Here is a 15,822-nt window from a genome sequence, read left to right as displayed (position 1 = left end):
GGAACACGTGCACAGGAAAGGGATGGAGGCAGAACACTGGCTTCCCAGGGCTCCGAGGGACAGTGCAGACGCAACGGAAACTCTAGTGAAGCGAGTGGCACCCGTGGGTTCTCCAGAGACAGAGGCCTGGGGACGGGCTCCTAGCGGCGGCTGAAGCCCGACAGCGACCTCACAGACGTCCGTCTCTGTGGCACGGATGCAATGCTTAGGTCACAGGCAAGCAAGCATTGAGTGACACAGGAGCACCTGCTGGCGGAAAGACTCGGGCCCGGGCCCTGCCGACACAACCAGCTCAAGCCAGGAGGAGCAACGGAAACCAGAGAAGCCACAGACACAGCGCAGGTGCTGGCTTTGACCGGGGTGCCACACATGCCACAGCTCAGCTGGGGCGGGGTGCGGGTGAGCCGTTACGGACACATCACGGACGCGAGTGTTGTCGGAGAGGCCGACGGCTTTGAACCAGAAACAAAAAAAGGGTCCTGAGGGCCCGTGAGAGCAAGGCAATGCGGCCACACACAGGGGCGAGGTCCCAGCCAGAAGCAAGGGGGCCGTGGGCCTCGCTCACGCATCCCACTCAGCGCCCTGGGGGACACGCCTGGGACGGGGACAGCTCCCCATCGCCCTGCAGGAGTTCCAGGTGCAGGTGAGTGACAAGCACAACACTTCCGTAGCTCGGCACCGCTGGGATGCCTGGGTCAGAGCGGCTGCGCGAGGCCGGGAGCTGCCTCAAATGCCTACGCAAATGCATCCTCCACCCTGACTCCACTTACCTGGATGTGGGAAAACGGGCCCAGAGCGCCACGAAACAGAGCACAGGCCCTCGCTGGCCAGGTGAGACCTTGCTACTTCAAAAGGTGAGAGCTGCCGCATGCAAGATCACTTAAAAAGGTGTGTGACTGCCTGCACCAGTGCCTCCGCCCGGGCTGCGGGACGCACACCGGGGGCCATGCATGCAGGAGAGTAGTTATGGAAGTGGGACACAAATAAAAAAGGCAAAATATTGCAAAAACAAATTATTTTATTAAGTGCAAAACAAGCCGTGGGCAATCACTCCGGCAGCTCTGGTACATGTCCACAGACCGGTGAGCGCTCCCTCCAGAACACATTAAGGCAGTGAAATCATTCTGAACATACAGATTGAAAAAAAGAAAAGAGAAAGGAAGCAGCTAGAACACGCCCCTCTCCACATGCGCGAGGACAGCGGGGCTTCACACGAATTTCAGTTTGGGCTCAAATAGGAAGTCTGCTCCGTGGGAGAGTTTACAACAGATAGAATCTCTTACTTCCAGCTCTAGCACTCTGAACTCTAACAGCTCGTTCTGATCCTTGGCGTCCTGCATTTCATTCTTCAGCTGGTTCTCTTCCAGTTCCAGTCGGTAGATCTAGGGCGGAGACACCTGCGCATTAGCAGCGGGCAGGAGGGCCCGTCTCTCGCCAGGAGGCCGCCGGCGGCGGGGCGGGCAGGCAAGGGGCCGATTGGGGGCCAGAGTGCGGGGCAGGCACTACAGGCCACCTGGCTGAGGAGGGTGGAGGGTGGCAATGAGGAGGGCGCAGGCAGGGCCAGGTTCATGCCCGGAGCCCCAGGCCCAGTCCAGGGGACGGAAGCTCCTTCCGTATTTGCTACAAGAACGAGTGAGGGGGGAACGGAGCCTGCGGCTAGGAAGTCCCTCCCCCAGGGCCAAAGTGCACAGAGCAGGAGTGCAGCACTGCCGCTTCTGATCCCAGGCCTGCCCGGGACTGTTCCACCCGACTGCCCGATCAGCCCGGGACAGAGCCCCAGCTGGGCAGCGCAGGTGCGCCAGGTCCTCCTAAGTCCCCACCAGCCAGGGGACAGAGTCCCAGCCGGGCAGTGCGGGGGTGCTGGCTCCCCCTAAGTCCCCATCAGCCAGGGGACAGAGCCCCAGCCGGGAAATGCAGGGGTGCTGGCTCCCCCTAAGTCCCCACAGCACTTCTCCAGGAAGCCAGAGGGCAGCAGCTTCCCCAGGGCACAGAGCAGTCCGGGGAGGGAGCCTAGCCTGCCTGGCCACCACGAGGCCACAGCAACGCAGCCGGTGGCAGGGACGGTGGCAGAGACGACGCAGAAGGGAAGACCTCGGCTACGTCCTCGGGGCACTCTCCTGGTCACCATGTCCTCCCCACTGCCTCCCCCTGCCAGAGGCACGACCGGAGTGGGGCTCGCTGCCGGGGTGCTCCCACCCCAGGGACTTGTGGGAATGTATGAGGGTGCAAGAGTTCTCTGCGACAAGGCCGAGGGGGCCACCACTCCCACCCACAGGGCCCCTCGCACCACAGAGGCTGGGACCCCCCGCCACAGTGTCCCAGATGCCACTGAGAACCAGCCATGGCCGCAGCTGGCCAGCAGCAAAGCAGGACCGGCCGAGGCCTCCTCCACAGCAGGGAGGCCAGCCTGTGCAGTCCTGGGTGCTTAGAAGCGAAGCCTAGCCTAGGTCAGCCCCACGCACGGGCAGGTCCGTGGAGACAGGAAGCAGCCTGGAGGCTGCCGGGGGACAGAGGGGTGGGCGCAGGCAGTGCTGCCCATGGGCGGGGTCTTTTCGCAGGTGGAACTGCATCGTGGTGCTGGCTGCACGGCTCTGTGCAGGAGTCAGGCCGAGTGGCGCTGAGTGGCGGTAAATGGAGGAGGAGTGACGCTGTGGTCGCAGCACCACACGCTCAGACCTCACAAGCCCTCGGCGCACTCCGGGAAGCCCCACGCGCACACGGGGAAGGCCACTGGGCTGAGGGGGCCTGAGGGCCAAGGGCAGAGAAGGTTCTGGAAATGCAAAGCACGGCAGGGCAGCAGGAAGGCCCGTTTCGGAAGGACAGGCCAGCCCCGGCCAGCCCCACAGGGCACCCAGGACAGTGGTCTACACCCGCGGGCCCCTCCAGAGGACAGAGCCAAGATGCGAGTCCCGATGCGGGTGAGGTGAGACCCAGGCACTGGGAGTGGGCCGGGCAGGCCGGGCTGGCCCCAGGCGGTGGGAGCAGGCCGGGCGGGCCGGACAGGCCCCAGGCACTGGGAGCGGGCCGGGCAGGCCGGGCTGGCCCCAGGTGGTGGGAGCGGGCCGGGTGGGCCCCAGGCAGTGGGAGCGGGCTGGGCGGGCCTGGCCGGCCTGGGCGTCCATACCTTTTCCAGCAGGTCCTGGTTCGTCCTGATGAGAAGTTGCTTCTCCTCCACCCACTTGGAGTCCTGCGGGAAAGCACTGGGTGTGTTCACGCTCCGGACGCCGTGGGCCCAGGGCCGGCAGACAGCGTGAGGCAGGTCATAGCCAGGACAGCGGCTCTCGGACCCTCTACAGCCGCGCATGCGCAGCACCGCTCCTCTGCCTCCTTGTGCCCGCACTGTTCTCACTCTCCCCCTTACGGCACGGTGCTAAGGTGGCCGGGCTCACACCTGCACCCCAGGTACCCATCACGGCCACCCTGACACCCACCTGTCATTCCGTGCCCTCTGCCTGTGACCCCCTCCCCACTCTCTTATGTGAGTTCATGTAGCCTGCACACAGCCCGCGCCCAGCAGACACGGGAGCAGGAGGCGGCTAGGCGGAATGCAGGTCTCCTCCCTCCCCGCTTCCCTCCTGCCACCAGCCAAGGGCAGAGCCAGGGCTGGGCCGAGCCCCTCCCCAGGTGGCAAGGCCAGGCAGGTCCAGCCCTGGCCTCCATCATGCTGCAGAGCCAGGGCGCCGCGTCGGGGCCGGGAAAGGCCCTGGCCACCTCTGGGCTTCCTTCTGCCTAGCATTCCCCACCCTGCCCCGTGGCTGTGCTGACCCCGAGTGGGACCCCCGAGGCTGGGAGGCCCCACTCACCCTCTGTCCTGGAGGACCAAGTGCCATGGGGCTCGTGGCTCTCCCAGCAGGAGGCGGGCAGGGCTTGGCTATGCCGGGTCAGCTACTGAGACATCGCAGATGCGCCTCGAGCCAAGGCTCTCGGAAGCCTGGAGCCCGCTCTTTTCTCCTGCCCTCAGACCACCCGAGGAGAGAGGCCAGACCAGTCCCCGTGCAGAGGAGAAGCCACAGCTGGCACCAGGGCCCAGGCGGGGCAGGGAGCCCCTGCGATCCAGCTGACTGGCCCCAGGCCAAGTGAACTGAGCGGAGAGCAGAAAGCCAGTGCCGGGCCGGCCCGGGCCGCCAACCCGCAGAGCGGTGAGCAGACGCCACTGCTAGTTCCGGGGCGGTGGGCTGCCTGGCGACCACTGCCTGCAGCGCTACCCGTGCCCAGGCCAGCGCCCCGGGAATGCCTGCTGCCTGACGGCCGGTCCCTCAAACAGGCAGTGAGGCCGAGCCCTGGCCTCAGCACCCCCAGCCAGGAGGCAGCATTGGAGTGCGCGGCCAGGCAAGTTTTGAGGCACGCGAGCTCAGCCTGGGAGGGGAAACCGAGGCCAGCGGCAGGGTAGGACAGGAGCTGGACAGAGCCTCAACACCTCCCACCTGGGCATCTGCCCTGGCCACTTCCGAGCCCCTGCCTCTGCCCCCAGCAGTGGTAGCCCCATTCTAAAGAGGAGGACATGGAGACACAAAGAAATCACACAACCGTCCAAGGTCAGACGTAAGCAGGTGTCCGGCTGCTCCGGTGTGTGCTCCACACCCCTCCCCCACCCCACGAGAAGGCGGGGCCACAACGCCCACGGCCACTCCACTTCCCCGTCTTTCCCTTCCAGTGGCGGCCTCGTTACAGGCCCTTCGCCTGAATTCCGATCTCGGCCACAGCCCTGAGCCCCGCTCCCACTAACTGGCCATCGCAGGAGCTGGTTCTCAGCTGGTGGGGCCCTCCCTTCCTGCTACCCGCCTGGACAGCTCACGGCCACCCCCCAACACACTGCGCCACTCCCAGGGTCCTATCAGGCCCCGCGGGCACCTGGCCAGCCCTGCCCAGCCCCGGGCAGCAGGCTGTGGCCTGCACTGGGGGTGGAGGCAGGGGAGCCGTCAGCCATGTCTGCCCACACACACGTTCCAGCACTCCCGTGATGAGGTGCGGCCACGTGGCCGGTGCCGGCCCACAACTGATGCCGAGGCAGGAGAGCCTCTCCCTCCCCAGCCGAGCAGTGGTGTGTTCCGGATTCAGCAGCTGCCAGATGCGGTGGCTCCCTACTGGGCCCCTGGGGAACCGCGTGCAGCCCACGAGAGGGACCAGAGGGCAGGAGGAGCTGCACCTGGGGGTGGAGAGGCCCGCGCTCTCCTGCACTGCATGGACCCTTGGGCCTACTGCTATTGCCCTCGGACGCCACTGGAACGGCCAGGCCTCCACCCTGAGCCCCTCAGGGACCCCATCCTCAGGAACAGGTCGGCGCCCTGGCTCTGCCTTTCCCTGTGTCCCGCTGCCCACCTGGCCTGGCCTACAAAAATTCAGAGATGGACACCCAGAGGTGACTGAGACGTGCAGGCGCCCAGGCTCTCTCGCTCACAATCCCGGCGTGGGGCCCCGCGGTGAGACCTGAGCGACAGCTCGGACCGTCACAGACTCCTGTCCGCTTCCACAGCCGAGCCCCTCGGCTTCACGTCAGAGACGCTCTGGCCGCCTTACTCTTGGGATTTCCTCCTATTTTCCTGCACGTGGCACACAGAGAAGGCTGCGCGAGACGCTCAGGCCGGGCTCCAGCTGTTCCCAACATGGCGCACGGCGCGCTGGGGAGCCGCTCCTCGCTCTTGGCTCGGCTCACCGCACCCAGGCGAGCCCAGGCACACAGCAGGCACACGGGAAGGCGCCGACGGGCAGGCCCGCGGCCAGCGCTCCTCACCTGCCCCTTCTCCGCCAGCAGTTTCTCCAGGTCCTCGATCTTGGCCTGACAGCGCAGCAGGTCAGCCTGCAGCTGCTCCCGGGTCTGGAAGGAATGGAGCGAGTGAGCGGGTCACGCACGCAGGTGAGTGACGGGCACAGCCGCGGAGCCGACCTCATGGGCCCTGGGGACCCTCCCGGGGGCCTGCTCTTGGGGGCAGGTAGTGGGCACGGGACAGGAGCCCGGGGAAGGGACCCCTGTCTTCAGAGCGGCAGTGAGGCAGAAGCCAGACGTGGCCAGGGCACAGCCCCGGCTTCCCGACCACGGTCAGCGTGTGCTCCCTCGGCAGTCGCCAGGCTACTGAGCGCTTTCCCACTCGCTCAGGCTCCTGCTTGGGCCCTCTGTCACCTACAGCAAGGTATCGAGTGTCTCTGGGTGCAGGCAGGAAATGTAACGAGGGGATGCCAATGAGCACGGGCTGGGAGGGAGTGGTGGGGGCTACGGCTAATGCCAGGCCCAGGTGCTCCCCCACACCCGCCCCAGGGAAACACGGCCAGGTGGGAGCAGAGGCCTGGTGCTGCTGGACACTCTGACCTTTGACCCCTCAAGTCAGAAATGTGGACTTCCCTCTGTCAGCTCTTGACGTTTGAACATCGCTAGTCACTGACATTAAGAACACAAACAGTGCCGCTCAGACAACGCCTCGCCACTCTCCGGCTCTGACCCAGGCTCTGCTCCAGCCCCTCCCACACCGTGGCGTGGCGGGGCCACTCCGCCTGTACCACCCGAGCAAGGCCCTCCTGGCAACCGGCACTCCAGCCCAGCCCTGGAGACCACGCGAGCTGCCCGGGGGAGCACGGGCGGTGTCAGAGGGACCGGCTGCCACCCCAGCTCTGTCTGCTCCTCCCAGGCGTTTTTTTTTTTAAGCCTCGCTTTCCTTTTTCGGAACCTGGGGCTGATTCCCCAAGGGGCCAGTGTGGGAACGAAACAGGGGCACGAGAAAGCGCTGGCACTAGCGGTGCTCCTGGGAGCCACCCACAGACCCTGGTCTATGCAGCTCCTGAAGTCAGAAGTTTCTGGAAGGCAGAGCTCAGCCCAGCACAGTCCTCAGTGTCTTGTGGGCTGGAGAGCACCCCAGGCTGCCTTCCAAGGATCCACAGGGGTGTCCCGGGGCCCTACGCCCTGGAGGGAGATGAACCCCCTGGTCTACACGGCCTGCAGACCACCGGACAGCACATCACACGGGAGCAGCCTCTCGCTGTCAACCCAGCGCGCCACAGCTCCGGCCAGCATAGTGGGCACGCAGAGCGCCTTCCACAACATCACCACGGTGGAGACTTTGCCGGGAGCGCCCCGCACCTCTCAGAATCCCCTCCGCGTGCCCCGGGCAGGGGTGGTGACAGAGCCAGCGCACTTACCCGGGCCTCCCGCTCCGCATCCAGCGTCCCGCCCACCTGCTCCTGGAGCAGGGCGTAGGCTCGCTGCAGGGCCTGGTACTCCCTGGTCAGCTGGCAGAACCTCAGGTCGGCCTCCTCGCGGGTCGTGGTCTTAACAGAAGGGAGAAAAGATGCACAGTGACACACGCGGCGGTGCATGCCACAGCGGACACGGCACAACCGCTGCCGGCCTCAGCCGGACAAGCAGGCCCCCATCGGGGAGCGCCGGGCCGGGGAGCCGAGTCCGTGCCCTTTCTAGGAGGCCCGGGCCCGGCAGTCGCTGCTTAGGGAGAGAGAGGAGGGGCCCCAGGCGGCCAGCCTCAGTGCAGAGCGTCGTCCTCTGGGGCTTCCTAGGAAGTGGCCACATAGCAATGTGGGTAACCCGGGAGTCACGGGAGCCACTCAGCATCGGGGCAGAGGCCGTGGCGGGCAGAGGTGCCCGAAAGGCCACAGGGCCCGGTGCAGGGCTGCGGAGGACCCAGGAGTCTCCAGCTTGCGCGAGGCCTGGGCTGCTGGCGTTCCCCCCCGCCACAGGAGGGGCTGCCAAGGGACCACCAGCCACGTAGAGAGGGGGAGTGCGCCCCCTGGAGTTCGGGCGCTAGGCAGCAAAGGGGAGGGCTGTCTGGGGTACGGAGTGCCAGGGTCCACAGCCACACGGCCCCAGGGGAGGCCAGCGTGGGAGTCACTCTAGAAGGGACTCCACAGAAAAGACCACCAGGACGGGGGAAAGGGCCCACGTGGGAATCTGTGGGAGGTGGATGGCCAAGTCCTGGGAGTCGGGCTCCCAGGGGACGCGCTGCCCACGGTCCCGCAGGAGGCTGCAGGGAGCAGGCCCGGAGTGGGAGCTTGTGAAAGCCGGGGCTGGGGGTGGGGGTGGGGGCAGCGGCACCTCCCTGCCCCAGCACATCCCAGCTCAGCCTTCCTGTCCAGGGCTGGGCGGGCTTGCGGGGCTCCCACGGGGCCCAGAGAAACAGCTGCGAGGGGGGGCACTGGGCCGGCCCCAGGTCCCACGGGGAGGAGGGAGGAACTTGCCCTGCAGTCTGGGTCAGCCTGGGGAGCCCAGGCCCCACAGGGACCACCTGAGCCTCGGGGCAGGGGCTCAGCCAAGAAGCCGCAGGCGTACTCTCAAGAACGTAGTGCGCTCCACGGCACGGCTGTGCCCCTGGGTGCGTGCAGTGGTCAGGCAAGGTCAGCGGGAGACCTGGGGTGAGGGGACGTCCGGGGCTCCCGCTTCCCTCCATGCATTTCTGGACTGCCGGGCCAGGGCTCTGACAGTAAAACTTCACGTTCACGGGCGCCAGGTGGGGGTGTGCGTGCATCATGCATGTGTGTGCGCAGGCGTGCACGTGTGCGTGGGGGTGCCGGACAGACCATCATGCAGCAAGTGTAAGTGCAAAAGGCAGGCACACCAAGACGGCCCGTGCCAATGGCTTAGCTCGACCGTGGCGCCACACACGTGCCTGCCCCCTCCCCAGGACCGCTAGATGCACTGGGAGGGATGGGCGGTCTGGGGCCCACGCCGCCAGGTGAGGCAGCACTTGCAAGGGTCAAAGGTGGGAAGCACCCAAAAGGGGCCGTGCGCCCCCGCAGGCTGGCTTACATCGTCCAGGTCCTCCTCGGGTGTGGCCGGCGTCCTGTCCGTGCGGTCTGTGTTGTAGGATGTCTCTGACAACGTTTCTGAGTCCACGGACTCCTCGTCAAATCCAAAAAATGTCTCCACAACATGCTTCTGCAGAAGGCGGTCGGCGTCAGGAACGGACGGGCACCGCCCGCACCCCCGGCCCGTCGCTGTCGCCACCGTGCAGACGCACACGCAGGAACGGACGGGCGCCGCCCGCACCCCCGGCCCGTCGCTGTCGCCAGCGTGCAGACGCACACGCAGAAACGGACGGGCACCGCCCACACCCCCAGCCCGTCGCTGTCGCCACCGTGCAGACGCACACGGTCCGTGACGCTGGTGCATCCCGAGGCGTAGCCGGTGGGCTGGGGGACTGGCCGCGCGGGCAGGAGCGGGGGCTGCGGCCAGAGCGAGCCGGCCAGGCTGAGTCCCTGAGCCCCTCCCAGAGCCCAGCGAGGGCACAGAAGCCTGCCTGGTCCTGAGCACCATGGGGGTCGCTATGCCCAGGCAGCGCAGCAGGAGGCCGGGCTGGCTGCGTATGGAGCCCCAGGGAGAAGCGTCGGGAAGAATACGCCAGGGATGGGGCAAGGCTTCGAGAGGTGAAGTCCAAACACTGACCCTGCACACTCTGACCAGCCCATGTCCCCACCAGACCGTAACTGTCACAGAAACCTGCAACACTTACGAAGTCAGGGACAGCACAAGGCCCCTGGCGCACCTGTCACTCAGACGCAGGGGCATTTTTCAAGCTCCGCCCACCGGCCCCTGAGTTACTCAGTGCCTTCTGTCGCTGCTGAGATAGGAGCGGGAGCTCCGCTGGTTCATTCATTCACTCATTCAACAAACACCGGCCTCCTTCCAGGGCCAGACACAGGACTGAGGGGAGGCGGCAGCGGGGGCGCTGCCCTTGGGGGCTCCGGGCCGCTCCGTGCCACAGCCTTCGGCCCGCAAACAGCCACAGAGAGATCAAGGCCCTCGTTTCAGGAACTAGGACTCTGCTCGCCTTGCAATCGAGGGATGCTCCGCACCACGGAGAAGAAGCCGCCACTAAGTCCCAGAGCCGAGCCCCAGACCCTCGCGGGCTCCTGAGAAGGCAGCTGCTCCGGGCCCCTCCCGCCCCCAGCCAGTGTGCAAGCCTGGGAAGGAAGGACCGCACCGCGGTTCCCGACGGGATTGGGGAGGAGCTCAGCCTCGGGGCAGGCAGGGAGACAGGTGACTTCCTTGTCCCCACACAGAACTCAGGGGCTTTGCAGGAGGCATCCACGCCCAGAGTGCCTTTGCGTCTGGGGTCTGTCTGTCCCCAGCGCATCCGAGGGGCAGGCCCCTCTCCCAGCCCCAGACGCATGCCAGCTGGGTCCCCAGCAGCTCTCGGGGCCTCCTGGACAGCAGCCCTAGCCCCTACACCTGCCACGCACAGCAGCAGCACCAGCCTCTAAGGGGCTCAGCCCCAAACCCAGGGCCTCCCTGATCCTTGTCGGCCCCTCATGCCCGTCCCCTCTCAGAGAAAGCCTGTTTCCTGCCCTCCCGCAGCCGGCACCTCCGTCTGGTCCACACCACCACCCCTCCGAAATCCTGAAAGCCAGACCCCGCTGGGCTCCCGGCTCCTGCTCCACCCCTCCCCATGGCGTCCACTGTGACCATCTGAAAACAAGAGTTGTGCGGCGCCGGTCCTGGGCTCAGGAGCCCTGCTGGCTGCCCCATCACACCTGCACTAACACCCTGCCAACGCCACACACACTTCCTCTCCTTCATCACCCTGCTGCAGGCCCAGTGCCAAGCATGAGCCTTACACACACCTGCCACAGGGCCTTTGCACTGCTGGGCCACCTGTCCCTAGCATTCACACGGCTCTCTCTCTCTCTCCCTGCCCTCCGGTCTCTGCACAAATGCAACTGTACAGAGAGGCTTCCATGACCAGCCCACCCCCGCCCCGTCTTTCATTTCTGACCACCGCCAGGCCAAGCCACAAGGTCACTTCACTTAGACGTTTATTTCCTGTGAGGCCTCTAGACGGAAGCTCCATAAAGGCAGGAACCTGGCCCCAAAGCTCCTCACTGTGGTCCACCCCCACCCAGGGCCCCGAGGCTCCGCACGGTGGTCCACCCCACCCAGGGCCCCGAGGCTCCTCACTGTGGTCCACCCCCACCCAGGGCCCCGAGGCTCCGCACGGTGGTCCACCCCACCCAGGGCCCCGAGGCTCCGCACGGTGGTCCACCCCCCACCCAGGGCCCCGAGGCTCCGCACGGTGGTCCACCCCCCACCCAGGGCCCCAAAGCTCCGCACTGTGGTCCACCCCCACCCAGGGCCCCGAGGCTCCTCACCGTGGTCCACCCCCACCCAGGGCCCCGAGGCTCCTCACAGTGGTCCACCCCCACCCAGGGCCCCGAGGCTCCGCACGGTGGTCCACCCCCCACCTAAGACACACTGGCTGCTATGTAAGAAGTCAGAGACACGTCTCTCTCCATGAACTCAACCCAGCCTCGAACGCTTATCCACAAGCGGCTCTGGCTTTGCACACAGCGCCCTGCCCCCTCGTGCCTGCTCACGAACCCCAGGGGAGCATGTGGAGGCGGATGCGGTGCCCAAGCGGGCTCCACAAACCTCGGCCGGCATCTCTCTCCTGGGAGGGGTCGGCGACGGCCCCATCCTCAAATCTCCCCTCCGGGAGAGGCCTGCTGTCAGTCACTCTCCCAGGCTCCCCAGAGCAGAGGCCGGGACACCCGAGGGAGACGCGCAGCAGCGGCGGCAGCTCCCCTGCACACGCACCTCCCCTCCCAGCTCCCACGTTCCCCAGGGGGCTGCCGGGCCGGCTCCTTTCCTGTAAACACGGCTAACTGTGAGGCCTCTGGGGGCGGGTGCAACCTGCGGCAGCAACGCCCACGGATGGTATCCCAGGTCAACACACCGCTGGGCCCTGATGCTGGGCTGGGCTCCTGAGGCATGCAGAATGACCCAGGACGGCCACCTGTTGGAAGCTCGCTGGGAGCAGGCAGGGACTGGCAGGTGCCCATGAGTTGAAGGTGCAGCTGGCTTTGTCAACAACCTGAGGCGTAAGGCAGCCTGGAGGCTCCCGAGAACCCTGGGTTCAGAGAAAGAGGAAGCAGCGTGGAGGGCAGAGACCCAGCTCGGAGGGGCAGGCAGCAACCCCGACAGTGGACGTCGGCCCCGCCCACACGACACACTCAGCACCAGCGAGCTGGCTGGGATCCAAGCCCCAGCAGTTACAGCACCAGGCCCATGGCTGTGCCGGCCTGGAAAGGTTAGCTTTAAATAGCATTGTTACCTGGGGCGCCCACACGTATTCCCTACCTGGGCCTTTATCGATACAAAGTAAAACAGGAAAGAATACAGTCTACAGTGACAACTCTGAGGCTGCCTTGAAGACGGGGCCATTTGTTCCCCACTACATGCTCCAGACGCACAGGAAATGGCCCAGCACAGGCCGCCCTGGGGGGGGGGGGGGCAGAGAAGTGCCGGGTAGACCCCCTTCCTCCTCGAAGGCGTGGCACCGGCTGGGCTTTAAACAAGACCAGGCTGCGATGTCTCAATTATTCCGAAATTCCCCAGACGCTTCCAAAGCAAGGACACACTGGGGGCACGCCTGTCCGTCACCTGCTTGCCCAGGGCCCATCTGCTACAGGAAGCAGCTCACTTCTCCAGGCGTCTGCTTCCATTCCAGCCGAAGCCAGGCCTGGCCGCCTGTTTTACAAACTCTTTGCTGGCTTTTCCCTGGAGTTTGGGCAGAAACGACCGGCAAGCCAGTGTTTCTTCCGGGTGCGGGGTCAGCACGCGGAGCTGTTCGCTCTCTGCAAGTTAGAGGTCAGACGGGCCAGGAGGTGGAGAGGGGACGCCCCCACCTCTGGACGCCACCTACCTTCATGTCTGTAGGTCATCTCCTGGCAGCCAGAGAAGTAGAGGCAGACCAGAGCACAGAGGCAGAGGAAGAAGGAGAAGTAGAGGACAAAGAGGACGTACTCCATGGCGGCGAGAGCAGGGCGCAGGGCCCCTGCCTGCCTGTGCGGCTGCGCCCCGCCGCGCCCTCTACAGCCCTACGGGAAAGCACCCGTCCTCGCCACACACAGCAGGCCCGCTCCCTCCAAGGCAACCAGAGAACGGGGACGCCAGCCGGCCCCAGGGCTGTGCCATGCGGGCTGAGGGGAGTGGCTCCGGGCCTGGACCGGTGCAGCGTGCGTCACAGGGCGGGGGGGGGGGGGGGGGGGCTCCAAGCCCTGTAGTTCTCTGGGGACTTTCCTCCCAGGAGCCATTGTCCCTGAGCTGAGAGCCAGGTGCACGGTGCCGGCTCCCCGGACAACCGCAGGCCCCAGGAACAGCACTGGCTGCCCTGGGGCCACAGCTCAGGACCAGCAGGCCCCGCCTCGGCACCCAGGAGGTTTCCCTCCGACGTGTGCTCCGGACCAGGTGAGCTCCATGTTTTCCCCGCGGTCCTCTCGCCAGCGTTTGTTTCGCCGTTACCTGCTGTCAGACAGAAGGCTGTGGTTTTCTAACTGGATCCCGGTCGGCACTGCGGCTCACTAGGCTAATCCTCCGCCTGCAGTGCTGGCACACCGGGTTCTAGTCCCGGTCGGGGCGCCGGATTCTGTCCCGGTTGCCCCTCTTCCAGGCCAGCTCTCTGCTGTGGCCCGGGAGTGCAGTGGAGGATGGCCCAGGTGCTTGGGCCCTGCACCCCATGGGAGACCAGGAGAAGCACCTGGCTCCTGGCTTCGGATCGGCGCAGTGCCGGCCGTGGCGGCCATTTGGGGAGTGAACCAACGGAAGGAAGACCTTCCTCTTTGTCTCTCTCTCTCACTGTCTAACTCTGCTGTCAAAAAAATATAAATAAATAAAATAGCCGGATCCCACACAGAGCCGTGTCTGAGAGTCGTCCATTTCTCCAGGCACTCTCACTAAGCAGAACGCCGAAAGCAAAGGCCCGGGGCCTGCGCCCGCCACACCAGCACCCAACATGCACACAGGTTCAAGTCCCGGCTGCTCCACTTCCGATCCTGCTCCCTGCTGTGGCCTGGGAAAGCAGTGGAAGGCGGCCCAAGTGCTGGGGCCCTTGCACCCACATGGAAGACCTGGAAGAAGCTCCTGGCTCCCGGCTTTGGCCTGGCCCAGCCCTGGCTGTTACAACCATTTGAGGAGTGAACCAAGGCGGATGGAAGATCTAACTCTGCTTTTCAAATAAATAAATCTTTAAAAAAAAAAAAAAGCAAAAGCTCCCATTTGGAAAAATGGACAGAGTTTGCCATAGAAAAGTAAACTTCTGCTTTTCACAGACTGTAAACCATGTTACAAGACGCTGGATGGGGTGGGCGTTACAGAGCAGCCAGCTAAGACCCTGCGTGCGATGCCTGCACCCGTGTCGCTGCGCCTGGTCCACATCCCGGCTCCTCTGCTCTGACCCGGCTTCCCTGCCATGTGCCTGGGAGGCAGCAGGTGATGGTCTAAGTACTCGGGATCCTGTCCCCCACGAGGGAGACCTGGATGGGATTCTGGGATCCTGGCTTCAGCCTGGCCCACCACTGACTGTTGCGAACCAGAGGGTTGGAGATCTCTCCCGGTCTCGCCCTCTCTATGTCACTCTGTCTTTCATACTAAAGAAACAGAAAAACAAAAACTGGGCCATTCACGAAAGGAGAGAGAGCGACAGCTGTGTCCCCGCAGCTCCTTCACCTCCAACAAGGCAGACCGCCGCTGTCCGCTCCTCCTCAGGCCCCACTCCGGCAAGCATGGAGCCTGACCACGCTTGTCACTTGGTGCTCACGGGCACTTTAAGTCACTCCTCTTGATGAGGCGCCACCCGGCCTGTGACCAGCCGAGTGACACCGGCCTGAAGCTGCCACAGCCAGCTGGGTCACTGCAGGGATGGAGCCCGCTGGAGAGGGAGCCAGCCCATGGGAAGGCAGCACCGAGACAGGAGGACACAGGCCCAGCCGACAACAGGTGAACACCGAGATCCAGCTGTGCCTGGAGCCAGCAACCACTGATGTCTCAGTTACATAAATGCCTTCCCTGGACCTGTGCTCCCAACATGAGGAACAGAAAATACGGCGGCCGGCGCTGTGGCGTAGTGGGTTAATCCTCTGCCTATGGCACTGGCATTCCCTACAGGCGCCAGTACAAGTCCCGGCTGCTCATCTTGCAACCCAGCTCTCTGCTAATGGCCTGGGAGAGCAGCGGAAGATGGTCCAAGTGCTGGGGCCCCTGCACCCACGTGGGAGACCCGGATGGAGCTCCTGGCTCCTGGCTTCAGATCGGCCCATTGTGGCCATCTGGGGAGTGAATCAGAGGATGGAAGACCTCTCTCTCTGTGTGTCTCTCCTTCTCCCTGTAACTCTGCCTCTCAAATAAATAAATCTTAAAAAAAAAAAAAGAAAAGAAAAGAAAAAGAAGAAGAAAAAAAGAAAACCTGGTTAATGGGGGAGGGGGAGGGGCAGAGCCTGGAAACCAAGCCAGCTGCAAACTGTTGAGTCCTGGGACAAGCCTGGGGACTCTCGGGAGAAACCACTAGGCAAGTGCCCCCAGCAGCAGCCGCCTGGGCCTCGGCGTGCCCTGGCTCTGCAGAAACCGTGAGACACATCCAAGCAGGCCGGCTCCGGGTTCTGCTCCGTTTCCACCTCTGCCGCAAGCCTGCTCCCCTCACCAGCATTCTGCCATGCCCAAGGCAGACAGTGCTGAGACAAGGGCCACAGGGCTGGGGACAGGACAGGCTGAGGGCAGGGGCAGCCTCAGGCCCAGCCAGCGTGGACGAGCCAGGTGTCTGGGGCCCATGAGCTCTGCTTCTTTCCTTGCACGCGGCCCAGGAGCCAGACTGGAGCGCCCAGGCGTCACTACCAGTGTGGGGCTCCCGGACACACGGTGTGGGCCCCCGGGGCCATTCTGCCCCAGCCCCTCACTCCTGCTTTTGACCACGAGCGTCTCTGAGCACACCCCCGAGGAAGCAGACACGGAAATGGGGAGGGACAGACGCAGCGCCCCGTGCCAGGACAGAAGGAGGCAGGGGCCGAGGAAGCCCAGAGGCGGGGCTGTGCCCGCGGGCTGAGCCACGCAGGCCT

The 15,822-nt window shown here is 64.9% G+C and overlaps 2 protein-coding genes across 4 annotated transcripts in view; both read right to left on the bottom strand.

Annotated features, from left to right (window-relative positions):
• JAKMIP1 (janus kinase and microtubule interacting protein 1) overlaps positions 1-15,822 on the bottom strand; it is a 143,031-nt gene that overhangs the window by 18,253 nt on the left and 108,956 nt on the right. For all 3 annotated transcript variants that reach the window (XM_089326920.1, XM_089326918.1, XM_089326919.1), the window contains exons 9-13: positions 8,747-8,875; positions 7,129-7,257; positions 5,732-5,815; positions 3,125-3,187; positions 1,284-1,382 (exon numbers count right to left, since the gene is read on the bottom strand). In XM_089326920.1, coding sequence (XP_089183046.1) covers positions 1,284-1,382; positions 3,125-3,187; positions 5,732-5,815; positions 7,129-7,257; positions 8,747-8,875 — 504 coding nt within the window. The remainder of the gene's footprint in view (positions 1-1,283; positions 1,383-3,124; positions 3,188-5,731; positions 5,816-7,128; positions 7,258-8,746; positions 8,876-15,822) is intronic.
• On the bottom strand, positions 8,747-12,846 carry LOC149127670 (uncharacterized). The gene is made up of 2 exons (XM_089326921.1): positions 12,639-12,846; positions 8,747-8,875 (listed from the first exon to the last, which is right to left on the bottom strand). The coding sequence occupies exons 1-2, from the start codon at positions 12,742-12,744 to the stop codon at positions 8,844-8,846; spliced, it is 138 nt and encodes a 45-aa protein (XP_089183047.1). The 5' UTR covers positions 12,745-12,846; the 3' UTR covers positions 8,747-8,843.

Source organism: Oryctolagus cuniculus, chromosome 2 (assembly GCF_051225735.1).
Source record: "Oryctolagus cuniculus isolate XC-2025 breed Fujian yellow rabbit chromosome 2, ASM5122573v1, whole genome shotgun sequence".
Lineage (NCBI taxonomy): Eukaryota > Metazoa > Chordata > Mammalia > Lagomorpha > Leporidae > Oryctolagus > Oryctolagus cuniculus.
This window is presented reverse-complemented; position numbering and strand designations above follow the sequence as displayed.